Below are 13,163 nucleotides of genomic sequence, written 5' to 3'. Positions count from 1 at the left end.
AGACCAGGCTAGACTTGATCTCACAGAGATCTACCTGCCTCTGCCTCCCAAGTTCTGGAATTAAAGGCATGTGCCATCACACCCGACTTACATTCAGCTTTTTTTTCTCAAGTCTTCCACATTCTACTCAGTTCCATATTGCATAGGTCACTTTCAGTAAAGTGGTTCTTATATTTGTAACTCATTCTCTAGTCATTCTTTAGTCCATCCTGAGATCCCCTGACTTCTTTTTTTGATTTTATTATTTTTATTTTATGTGTATGTGTGTATTGCCTGCATGTACGTAAGTGCACCTGTGTTGTGCAATGTCCACAGAAGACAGAAGAGGTTGTCGGATCCCCTGGAACTGGAGCTATGGACAGTAGTTAGCTGCCATGTGGGTGCTGGGATTTGAACCTGGGTCTTCAGCAAGACCAGTGTTCTTAACTGCTTAGCCATCTCTCCAGCCCCTCCCCTGAATTAAACTTTGCTGTTCTTTTGAAGTTTGTGTGTATGTGTGTGCGTGTGTGTGTGTGTGTATACACACTTTTGCTTTTTGAGACAGGGTCTCCTTGCTGCTCATGCTGGTCTGGAACTCACTGTGTAGGCCAGGGTGGCCTTGATCTCACGGATATCAACCTGCCTCTGCCTCCCAAGTGCTAGGATTACAGGCGTGCAACCACCACACTTGGATGAAGTTAGTGTATTAAGGTTCAGTTTCATTTGTAGCTTTTGGCAAATGCATAGCTACAGATCCTTTATTACCTTATTTTTAAATTATATTTTATGTATGTTTTGCCTGCATGTATGTAAGTGCACCCATGTCATGCAATGCCCACAGAGATCAGAAGAGGGCATCAAATCCCCTGGAACTGGAGTAATAGACAGTTGTTAGCCACCATGTGGGTGCTGGGCTGGGAATTGAACCCAGGTCCTCTACAACGGTAGTGCTTTTTTTTAAAAAAAAATTTTTTTAATTTATTATTTTTATGTGTATGTGTGTATTGCCTGTGTGTAGGTAAGTGCATCTGTGTCGTGCAATGCCCCCAGAGGACAGAAGAGGCTGTCGGATCCCCCGGAACTGGAGTTATGGACAGTTGTTAGCTGCCATGTGGGTGCTGGGAATTGAACCTGGGTCCTCTGCAAAAATAGCCAGTGCTCGTAACCACTGAGCCATCTCTCCAGCCCCTATTAGTTTATTTTAATATCATGCAAAATAGCTTCACTAGTCTAAAAATAAAAGTTTTTAATTTTTTTTTTTTTTTTTTGGTTTTTGAGACAGGGTCTGCCTGTAGCCCCAGCTGTCCTGGAACTCACTATGTAGACCAGGCTGGCCTTGAATTCACAGAGATCCGCCTGCCTCTGCCTCCTGAGTGTTGGGATTAAAGGTGTGCGCCACCATGCCTGGCTAAAAATTTTTAATTTTTAAAAAATATTTTTGCCGGATTTGGTAGCACAAACCTTTAGTCCCAGCTCTCGGGAGGCAGAGTCAGGCAGTTCTCTATGGGTTCAAAGCCAGCCTGGTCTACATAGTGAGTTCCAGGCCAGCTGTGGCTACAGGGAGACCATCTCAAAAAGACCAAAAACATATATTTCTATGTTTATGAGTGTTTTACCTCCTGAATGTATGTAAGTGCACCATGTGTGTGCAATGCCCACAGACACCAGAAAAGGGTGTTGGATCCCCTGGAACTGGAGTTAAGGATGGTTATTAGCCATCATGTGGGTGCTGGGAATCAAACCCAGGTCCCCTGGAAGAACAGCAAGTGTTGTGTTTTTAACTGGTGAGCCATATCTCCAGCCCTTAATTTTATAATTTTTAAATTATGTGTATATATTGGGGGATGGTGGTATGAGCGTGTTAGTACAGGTTTTCTTGGAGGTCAGAACATCAGGCTTCCCTCTGAAGCTGGCAGGGGGCTGCCCTACAGGCAGTAGTTGTGTGCTACCCTATGGGAACTGAAGTTGGGTGCCCTTAACCACTGAGTCATCTTTCCAACCCCTGCCTCCCAGTCTTATTCTTGAGAAAGGGTCTTTCTATACAACCCAGCCTTGACTGATATCTTTTTTTTTTCTATCCTTTCATTACTCCAGCTTTCATTCTCACAGTTCTTCTGACCTGGGGTTGGTGAGTATGTGCACCGTTAGAGACGGTCTTACCCTTAGCCCAAGCTGGCTAACTTTCGGCAATCTTTCTGTCTTAGCATCTGGAGGACTAGGATTAAAGGAATGTACCACCACGCTCAGCCTATTGTGATCTTTTGAGGTCTAGAATGGTCCCCTCTGGTATACTTTTGTTTGCTTTTTTTTTTTTTTTTTTTTTTTTTTTGTCTTTTTGAGACAGGGTCTCCCTGTAGCCCCAGCTGTCTGGGAACTCACTATGTAAACCAGGCTGGCCTTGAACTCACTGAGATCCAACTGCCTCTGCCTCCTGAGTGCTGGGATTAAAGGCGTGTGCCACCACGCCCGGCATTTTTGCTTTTTACCAAGCATTCAGAGATGCTAACACTCTGGTTTCTCATTCTAAACTCAGGTTTGAGAACCACTGGGCCCCCCAGAATAGGTAGACCATGCTACAGAATGTAAAGTTGGTTGATTATCAATTCACTTACACTCTCAGCAACCATTTCCTGATTAGTCCTGTAATATTTCAGGGCAAAGGCAGCATTTAAAGAGCAGTAAGATGGCTATGGGAAAAAGGCACTTTGCTGCCAAGGCTCATGACCTGAGTTTGATCCTCAGGACACACTGGGAGGGAGAGAACTATCTCCCCACAAGTTGTTCCCTGACTTCCACATGTGCACTGTGGCACACTCATCCCCCTTCTCCCACTTAAAAAAAAAAAATATCACACACACACACACACACACACACACACACACACACACACACACGGCAGCCTTTAGAGCTTTCTTTGGGTTCCCAGACAATCTTACCCGCTCCTTCATGCTTTTAAGCCTTTTTCTTTCTTTAAATTTTTTATTTTTCAATATTTTAAAATTATTTTATTTTGGTCTTTTAGAGACAGGGTCTCCCTGTAGCCCCAGCTGGCCTAGATATGTAGATCAGGCTGGCCTTGAACTCACAGAGGTCCGCCTGCCTCTGCCTCCTGAATGCTGGGATTAAAGGTGTGCACCACCATGCCTGGCTATTCTTTATGTGTGTGAGTGTATTGCCTGCATGTATGTAAGCGCACCCATATCATGCAATGCCTCAAAAGGTCAGAAGAGGGCGTCGGATCCCCTGGAACTGAAGTTACAAGTGGTTGTTAGCTGCCATGGGGGTGCAGGGAATTAAACCCGGGTCTTTGGCAAGAGCAGCCAGTGTTCTTGACTGCTGAGTCATCTCTCCAACTCCTTATGAGTGTTTTGCCTGCATATATATAAGTGTACCACACATATGCAATGCCCACAGAGGCCAGAAAGAGGGTGTTGGCTCCCCTGGAACTGGAGTTATGGACAGTTGTTAGCCACCATGTGGGTGCTGGGAATCAAACCCGAGTCTTCTGGAAGAATAAGTTGTTCTTAACTGCTGAGCTGTCTCTCCAGCCCCTAAGCTTTTTCATTTTATTTCACTCAGCATTCTCAGAGTAGTCTCTGCCTCCCATATACGTTCACGCTCAAAGCACCAGACTCTAGTCATAAATTCACTGTACAAAAGACAAGCCAAGTGTGGTTGATCACCCCTATAATCCCAGCACTTGAAGTCTGAGGCAGGAGGATTGTTACAAGTTCTGGATCAGCCTGAGCTACAGTGAGACACTTTCAAAACACTAAACCAAACCCCAACCTCAAGATACTGACATTGTCTGCAGCCTGTCTCCATTCCCTTAGAAAACAAACACCAATACCATCTCACAACAAAGATCACATCATTTATTTACAAAGGCCAGGACAGAAGTTGAGGGAGGCAGGGTGGGGAAGGGCAGACATGTTTGAACTGCTTGGGATCCTTTCTCACCCGGAGTATGACTCCTCTTCTCTTACTCCATACTCTCTGCCAGGGGTCCTGCAAGTAGCTGGGCCACACAGAAGAGAGGATGTGGTAAGAGCCTCCTCCTCTGTGCTCCGGTAAAGCCCAATTCCACATTAAAGGCATTGCTGCCACCCTCCCACCCCTTCCTCAAATAGAACTTGCTGACCTAGAGGGAAACAGTGGAGAAATGAAAGGCCAAGGGGCTCTGGTGAAGAAAACTATCATTCACCAAAGAAGTAATAGTGGCAAGGGTCTCAGAGCAAATACCTTTAGGAGAGCAATCCAATACTGCTTTCTGGTTAGCAGGCACCCAGAGACCCAGGGGATCCAGCTCTCCCAATGTACATATCCCTACTCTGGACTGGCCCTTGTATTCACTTGTCTCTGGTGACAGAGCTCTGAACCAGAAATCAATTAAGAAGCCACGCCTACACACTTGCATGCGTGTATACATGTATGTGTATACATGTATTACATATTGCTGACAGATCCAATCCCCTTCATATCTTCTAGAGGTGGGGCTCAAATTACCAAGGCCTGAAGATACAGGTAAGTTCTAGGTTCATGGAAACGTGTGTATGTGTGAGTATCCACATGCTGGAGAAAATGGAGCCAACCTGATTCCTTGTGGGTCATACTGTTCAGCTTTGTTGAGCTCTTTTCTTCAGTTCAAATTATATCAGTGTCTCTATTTCTCTTCAGGCCCAGACTTGGATTCTCCAGTCTAAAATCCTATTGGTGTTTCCATATCCCAACTGTCAATTCCATCTTCCAAGCCCAGGCTGTTTCCCCCATCTCAGTTTTTGCTTTTCAGCATCAGTCTCCATTGGTCTGTTCTTGTTAATTTTTTAATTTCGGTCCAGAGTGCTATCTCACTGCTCCCTTGGGACAAGAGACTAGACATCTTTCTCTTTGCCTTGGAGTCCCAAAGCAGTCCATGAAAAGTGCTGGATGAACCAGAATAGGGGTAGAGAAAGAAAACCACAATGCTTCACCAGCCTTCAGAGAGTGAAATCCTAACGCTGGTTTGGCCGGGGTTTGGGAGAAGGAAAAAGATGGAAGAGAGTAAACGTAAGGCAAGCTAACCCTAGTGGTACTGATGGAAGGCTTTCAGCACAGCAAATAGGGGCTCCTCCTTTCACTACAGTCCCATGAGAAGTCTGCAGATTGAGAAGGTCGTTGTGGGCAAGGAGGTGGGGCCAACTGACATTAACTGCAAACTAAACAGCTCTGCTCAAGGAGGACCAAGAGCAAAGATTCTGTGAGACAGCAGTAAAACCAAAATTCTTGGACAGAGCGCTGGGATTGGGGCCCATGTCTCTGAAGTCACTCTACTGTTTGTAGAGGACAAGGAAGAAGACAAAAAGACAGAATGCAAAGAGTGGGGCCTGACAGAGGAACCAAAGGCTGGCACTGAGTGGAGGGAGAGGCAGGAGGCATGGACCAAGGGATCAGGAGAGCTGGGACCCCAGAAGTCTCTCAATAGCCGCGTTGATATCCCCTCCTGTGGCAATCAGAGCCTGCAGGTTGGCTTCACGGTTGACGAAGCCCATGGAGTTGAGCTGCTCCAGCTGCTGCTGAAATCTCACTTCTGGCATCGGCACCTGGAAAAGGCAGGCCTCACGAAGTGGACATGCGACCTAGTCTATGGTTAGCTGCCTTTTTTTTTGGTCTTTTTGAGACAGGGGCTCCCTGTAGCCACAGCTGGCCTGGAACTCACAATGCAGACCAGGCTGGCCTTAATCTCACAGAGATCCACCTGCTTCTGCCTCCAGGCTGTGATTAATTAAAGTGTCTTGCTATGTAACTCAGGGTGGCCTAGAATTTGCAATTCTGCCTCAGCTTCCTCAGTACTGGAATTGCAGGTGTACAACACCATACCTGGCTCCTAGGGGGACAATTTGAGGACTTAAGTAAAACCAGTAGGTCTTTAACATCTTCAGAGTCAATTAGTGGGATGAGGAAGAGCAAGCTGCAAATGAAGGCCAGAGAACCTAGGTCCCAAGTCAATAAATAACTGTAACAATAAAACAATATTATTTTTTTTTAATTCTCAAAGTCCCTGATAGGCCTGGGTTAGCTAATTCCTAAACGCATCCCACAAACACTCAGGGGATGTTTCAAATGTCTAATGCTGGATTGAGTATATATAGCACAGTGGTAGAGCCCTTGCTTACAATGTGCAAGGCTCTGGGTTTGATTCCCAGCATATTACTTACACACATACACACAGCCCAGAGCAGTACAAATAAGGTACATGCTAAACATATCCCTCCCAACATCTTTACATATACAGTAATAGTAAAGGCCAGAGAAGGGTCCCAGGAAAGAAAGAACTTATTTAATTCCTTTAACCTGTCAGTAAACACAATATTTACAAGAACAGGCCTTTTCACTCTCCACACGCCAATAAATATCTCCTGGAAATGTTTTCCCCAGGGATGTTTGAGAAGCACTAGCCTAACAAGAGAAAGATTGTGGCTCACTATCACCAGGCTAGTGATAATTTACACAGATGGACCCTGGAGATCACCTGGCCTAGACCCCTCTAAGTGTCTTATACACACTTTTTTTTGTCTTTTTGAGACAGGGTCTCCCTGTAGCCTCTCATACACACTTCTGTCCAACAGTATCTTCAGATTAGTCACAGAGGTCAGAGGTACCCCAGGTTATCTCTATGCCTTTCCAAATCCCTGGCCTTCACTGTAGCCAACTCTAGTCACCTCACCTTCCAGAATCATCTTCTCCAGAGTCTCAGAGAAGGAGGTTGCTTTAGTTAGCAAGAGTCCTTTAAAGGGTCGGAAGAAAAAAAAGGAGGAAAAAAAAAAATCTCAAGGTTGTATGGCTCATAGTTAAGAGCATTCCTGCAGAGGACCTGGGTTTTGGTTCCCAGCACCCACATGATGGTTAACAACCATCCTACTCCAGTTCCAGTGTATCTGTCCCCCTTCTGGCCTCTGTAGGCATTGCATGCACACAATGTACTCATATGCAGACAAAACACTCATACACATCAAATAGTTTAAAAAGGAAAAAAAGAGTTGGGCATGGTGATGCACACCTTTAATCCCAGCACTGGGGAGGCAGAGACAGGTGGACCTCTGAGTTTGAGGCTAGCCTGGTCTACATAGCAAGTTCCAGGCCAGCTGGAGCTACAGGGAGACCCTGTCTCAAAAAAGACCAAAAAATAAAAAAAATAGAGCTCTCCCTAGATAAAGCACTTAGCACAGCATTCAGCATGTAGTAAATGCTATTACTTTTCTCATCTCCACCTTAAAGCTGTCGAAACTGAACTTGGAGACACATGGTAACCTGCCCAAGGGTAGTGAGTCGTAGACTAGGCCCTAAAGCCAGATCTGCTGCTTGCAAAGCCTGCACTACTGCTGCCATTCCACTGCTGCCTTTGCTGCTGCCCTATATACCTGTGAGTTTCCACTTCCAGCCAAAAGCTGGATCATCTGCTGCATGAGCTGCTGCTGGGCACTGGAAGCCCCTGTGGAAGGAGATGTGGCTGGTATGCCTGGTGAGGAGGTGGGGGCCTCAGCGGTAGACCCAGAGTTGCTGCCTGCCAAGGGTGCTGGGGTCCGTGATGTTCCAAAGGAGCCAAGGCTGCAAGCAGAGAGAACAGGAGTTGGGAGACAGCAGTCAAGAAAATGATGGGGCTGGGCATGGTGGTGCACACCTTTGATCCCCAGCACCCGGGAGGTAGAGAGAGGTAGATCTCTGGGCCAGCCTAGGGGCTACAGGGAGACTCTGTCTCAAAAAGACCAAAAAAAAAAGGAAGGGTTGGAAAGATGGCTCAGTGGTTAAGAGCACTGACTACTCTTGAGAGGACCTGGGTTTGTTCCCAGCATACACATGGTGGCTAACAACCGTAACTGTAACTCCAGTTCCAGAGACGCTGATGCCCTCTTCTGACCTCCCTGGGCATTGCACAACACAGGTGTACTTAACATAAACGCAGGCAATACACTCATACACATAAAATTAAAATAATAAATACAATATTTTGGGGGCTAGAGAGATGGCTCAGTGGTTAAGAACACTGGTTGTTCTTGCAGAAGACCTGGGTTCGAATCCCAGAACCTACATGGCAGCTAACAACTGTAACTCCAGTTCCAGGGGACCTGACAGCCTCTTCTGTCCTCCACAGGTATTGCACGACACGGGTGCACTTACCTACATGGACGCAATACACGCACACACATAAAATAAAAAATAAAATAAAATAAAATTTATTTTAAAAAGAAAATGATGTTTGGGCTGCAGAGACGGCTCAGCAGTTAAGAGCACACTCTACTCTTGTAGAGGACCCAGGTTCAATTCCCAGTACCCACATGGCAGCTAACAACTGTCCATAACTCCAGTTCCAGGGGATCCAACCTATATATACTCTCAGCCCTGAAATTCTTTTTTTTTTTTGGTGGGAGTTAGGGATTGAACCAGGGCCCCGTGCATGCTAAATACATTCCAACACTTGAGATACACAGTCCCTCAAATGGATCTGAACATGAGCTAGCTGTGCAAATGGACACTAAAGTATGTGTGGCAGAGACCACTACCAACTACCAGTCAGAGGGAAACTCTACTGCTGCTAGCGAAAATCCTGCCATTAATGTAGCACACTTCCAACACTCAAAAGTTGAAATTCTGAACTGGGGGCAGTGGCACATGCCTTTTGTCCCAGCACTTGGGAGGCAGAGGCAGGCAGATCTTTGTGAGTTTAAGGCCAGCCTGGAATACATAGCGAATTTCCAGGACAGCTGGGCTACAAGGAGACCCTGTCTCAAAAAGACAAAAAAAATACAATAAAATAAAGAAGCCGGGTGTGGTGGTGCATGTCTGTAGTCCCAGCACTTGGGAGGCAGAGGCAGGTGGATCTCTGTGAGTTCAAGGCCAGCCTGGTCTACATAGTGAGTTCCAGGACAGCTCAGGCTACAGGGAGACCCTGTCTCAAAAAGACCAAAAAATAAAAATAAAAAATAAAGAAAATGATGGGAGATGGCATGGAAGCACTCACTTGTAATCCCAGTACTTGGGAGGCTGAAGTAGGAGGACCACAAGCCTGAGGCTAGCCTCGGCTAAGAAGTGAAATCCAATTTGAAAAAAAGAGGAAAAGGACGGAATGTGAGATCCAGAAGGAAAAGCGGTTGGGGGAAAACAAGAAAGCAGACCAAAGGACAAAAAGGCTGACCATGGTGGCAGAGAGAAGGGATAAAGGGGAGGGGCAGTCTGAACCTTGCTGCCCACCAACCCCCCTTACCTGGGTACCAGCCCAGGGGCCTCAGTCTGTAGGGTCTGCAGTCCCTGCTGGATCTGCAGCAAGGCCTGCATGGCTCGGGGATTGGTGAGGATGGAAAGAGACTCTGGGTTCTGCATCTGTTGGGAAACAAGGAAAGGCAACAGGAGGCAGTAAGAAGAGCAAACAACCTATAGTCAAGATCTGTCCCTTACCTTCATTTTTACCCATTGGGTTTCCAGGTCTACCCCTCTATGATTCTCACTTACCTGCTGCAGAAACACAGGGAGCTGCAGGCGGAGCTGCTCCTGTAGTTGAGGGTTCCCTGCAAACAGCGGCACGTTCACCATCATCTGCCAGAGTGAAGGGATTAGAGGAAGCCTAGGCCATCTTACTAAAAGTGGTTCCCCATAGCCTCAGATCCCCTCATCACCCCCATTGCTGTAGGAAATCTGGCCAGCATTTTCAAGGATCTCAAAGTGGCCCCCAAATTTTGTGGGACAGTGAAAATAAATGGATTTGTGTGCTGAGAAATGAAGAGCAGCAGGAATCAGGCTTCTGGCCTGGGTCTGACAATCATGAGAACTACTACTTCAAGTATACAGCGCCTCCCATACACCACACCACTGGGCATGTCCAAGCTCCTGTGATCCATCACAATGAGGAAGGAACTATTGTTACCACCATTTTGCAGATGAGGAAACTAGGAGGTGATATAACTTAGCTCACATAGCTGGGAAGAGGCAGAACTTGGGATATAATCCAAGGCAGTCTGGCTCCAGAGTGTTTCAATCACCACTAAAATCTGTTCTCTCCTCCAGCCACATTTTCTTGGGCGGGTTTCATACCTGAGCAGCAAAGTCTGGGTTCTGGGCAAGTGTCTGCATCATGCTGCGCATATAGGGAGCTGAGATCACATTCTGCATTAGTTGGGGGTTTTCAGAAATCTGTTGGAGGAGTGCCTGCATTTCTGGGCTGTTGAACATCCCTAGGACAAAGAGGGAGAAACAAAACAGGAAGAAAGGGGTCCAGATGGAAACCAGACACCTTATTTAATCTACCTCACTTCAGACACGGAGTGGTCAGGAAACAGAAACACAACGGTCAAAAGGGTACCCAAGCACCGTGGCGTGGGTCCAAGTGTCTCCTGACTCCAAAGTCAGCCTGCTCTGCTTTGTCCTGGACCTTTCCCGTTGACTTGGCTGAGGGCCAACTGGCTAGAAACTGGTCTGAGTTATGCCCCTCTGGACTGCTTTTGCTATAAGCTAAGATAATGTGTAAGCTGGAAAGGACCGATTAAATGTCATGGAGATCAGTGGTTTTCAAATTTGCCTTAGCAGAAGGGGCTTGTTCCTCAAGCCAAATGTCACTCAGAAACCAGGTATGACAATGGTGAGGCTGGAGCTGGGGCAGGAAGCATGGAACAAATCCTACTTGATCCTCCCCTCTCCTGGAGATGGTCTAGCTCCCCCAGGACTTAAAGAACAAAGTTTAAAACCATGGATCAAAAGCTAGTACTTCCTTTATAAATAAGGAAACTGAAGCACATCAAGGGGTAAATACTTTCCCTAGGTTTTGCCTAGGTTTCCCAAGGTTCTCCTAGGGTACAGAGAAATCATGACATCTACCAAAAAATATCCCATATGTACTGTCACAGTCAAGACAGAACAATCCTTAGAGTTTATCATATGTAACCTGGACTTGTGCACACAGCAGCCCTGTACATCTCTCCCCTAGTCTCATATCTGCCTGTCTCTGGATCTGTCCTGATTATTCTGCAACCCATTCCAAGACCCCCATCTCCCAGTCTGACCCATTAACACTGGAGAGTGCTATAAGTTGCTCATGAAGCTTGGGAGACAGGGCCTGGTTTATTCATAAGCCATTACTTAGGTCACTCCCAGGGATGTCAGGACATGGCCAGGACAAACCCTCATTCTATGAAGAGCAGGGCTACTACCCCAGATTTATGAACCCTTCTGTAGCTTTAGTCCATCTCACCTGTCTTCAATATCCTGGAGCAGTGTGAACCCCATTAAGTCCTGGGGCAGAGGGACTGCCCTGGTGACCCCACTAAGCTCTTTCCACCCTAGGACATACCTGACCCCAGGCTAGCCGCATTGATCCCAAAGGGGTTCGAGACTGTCGGGTGCACCTGGCTGGTCCCCGATCCTCCGGTGCCCTCCCCACCGGACCTGGGGGCCTGGGAGGTGGGGGGCGAGGGGCTCCAGGGGTTAGGGAGGGGCTCTCGATTCTCAGTCCGAAGAGGCTGGGAAGATGAGTTGTCGGAGTTCCCCGTCAGGGAAGAGAAGGGATTGTTGCCAAACTGGGAGGAGGGAAAGGTTTTGGGTTAAGGACTGAAACAAATAAGGGGCAAGGGAGAGGCTCTCTCTCTGTTCTCACCTAAGGGCCTCCCATCCCAGGAAAGGGACTTAAGACATTCTCAACTGCTCTCTGCCCCAAAAGGACAGTTCCACCCTCACCCCACCCTGCAGAAGGGAGCTGGTTGACACTAGTGACTTGGCAGCCAAATACCTCAGGAAATGTCCCATCTCCCCTGCTAGCTCTTGGTATGGGCCTCGCTGTGACCCATAGTTGTTTATATACAACTTTCCTGTAGTATAATAAGGTCCTTGTGTTCCTGTAGCTCTTAAGGGGCAGAGACAATGTCAGGATCACTTTTTTCTTTTTGTCTTTTTGAAACAGGGTCTCCCTGTAAGTCCCAGATGGCCTTGAACTCACTATGTAGACCAGGCTGGCCTTGAACTCACAGACATCTACCTACCTCTATCTCCTGAGTTCTGGGACTAAACTTGCACCACACCTCACTCAGACTCACCTTTCCAACTTAGCCCTGACCCTAGTAGGTGCTCAGTAAGTAATGACTGGCTTCATGGGTATAGGCTCTCAGACCTGACTCTAATTTGACCCTGATCTGACCCCAGCTCCCTCTTTCCCAGCCACCATGACCTAATTCTGACTCCCCAGGACCATCTTCCTTACTTCCTAGGCCCCCTGAGAAGCATTCTGGCCAGGTAGGCATGTAACTATGGTACCCCCAGTGGCACACAGTTCTGGTTAAGGATGCCCTCTCCTCACTCTTTAAGGATCCTTCCCTCGATCCTTAGCACCAGGCTCTTCCTTGTGTTCCTCAGGGCTGTACCTCATCAGGTGGCATGCTGCCTAAAGACAATACTAAACCTCTTCCCTCCACCCCTCCAGCAAGCAGGGGCCATGCATGCTGAGCAGTCCTGTATCCGCCTTCACTTGCTCAAGTTCACAAGGGCCTACTTAGGATTTTCAAGTAAGAAGGAGCAGCTTTGTTCCTCCCCACTGTGGGGTTTCTGATCCAGCCACCATTCCTGTTATTCAAAGTAGGTCTAAGCTGGGTCTAAGCTGGCCAAAGGCTTCAGCTACTCTCAGCTGTGAATCCTTGGCTTTAGCAGATGCCTGTTCAGATAACAGGGCTGGCAGACTGGGTTCATGAACCATGGTTTAATATTTGCTGCTGTTTCAGATTTCCTGTTCCTGTAATCTACCTAGCACCTCACCCCCCACACCCCTAGTTCTGAAGTTCTTCTTGGTGCACTTATGGACTAAATCTTTCCCTGAACTACCAGAATGACTGCAGCTATCTTTTATTGAGCACCTACTACATGCACGGTCCGTTTATTTTAACATCCCTCTAATACACTAATAACACCAGTTCTCCAAAAGGCTTTAAAGTTTTCCTAATTCTACAATGTCAATTTGCTCTTTTCACTTACTCTCTTATGAGGATATTGTGGCATTTTCTAAAAGCTATGTAACATGAGGCATTCAAAAGAATGCATGTGGACCTGAGAAGCCAAGCTGTCTTATAGTATGCCAGACATTAAAGATATCTAAAGCAAGGCCACACTTTTCTGTTTTCAAAGAATGTTATGTAGCTGGGCGTGGTGGCGCACGCCTTTAATCCCAGCACTTGGGA

The 13,163-nt window shown here is 46.9% G+C and overlaps 1 protein-coding gene across 2 annotated transcripts in view; it reads right to left on the bottom strand.

The window, feature by feature from the left end:
- Positions 1–3,831: 3,831 nt before the first annotated feature.
- Positions 3,832–13,163, bottom strand: part of Ubqln4 (ubiquilin 4) — a 17,066-nt gene continuing 7,734 nt past the window's right edge. The window contains exons 6-11 of one of the 2 annotated variants that reach the window (XM_008853826.3): positions 11,294–11,519; positions 10,042–10,181; positions 9,463–9,546; positions 9,218–9,333; positions 7,377–7,563; positions 3,832–5,558 (exon numbers count right to left, since the gene is read on the bottom strand). In XM_008853826.3, coding sequence (XP_008852048.1) covers positions 5,406–5,558; positions 7,377–7,563; positions 9,218–9,333; positions 9,463–9,546; positions 10,042–10,181; positions 11,294–11,519 — 906 coding nt within the window. In that variant the 3' untranslated portion in view covers positions 3,832–5,405. The remainder of the gene's footprint in view (positions 5,559–7,376; positions 7,564–9,217; positions 9,334–9,462; positions 9,547–10,041; positions 10,182–11,293; positions 11,520–13,163) is intronic. The other variant, XM_029556846.1, reaches the window with a different exon arrangement.

Source organism: Nannospalax galili, unplaced genomic scaffold (genome assembly GCF_000622305.1).
Source record: "Nannospalax galili isolate Female #2095 unplaced genomic scaffold, S.galili_v1.0 scaffold591, whole genome shotgun sequence".
NCBI classification, from domain to species: Eukaryota; Metazoa; Chordata; class Mammalia; order Rodentia; family Spalacidae; genus Nannospalax; species Nannospalax galili.
This window is presented reverse-complemented; position numbering and strand designations above follow the sequence as displayed.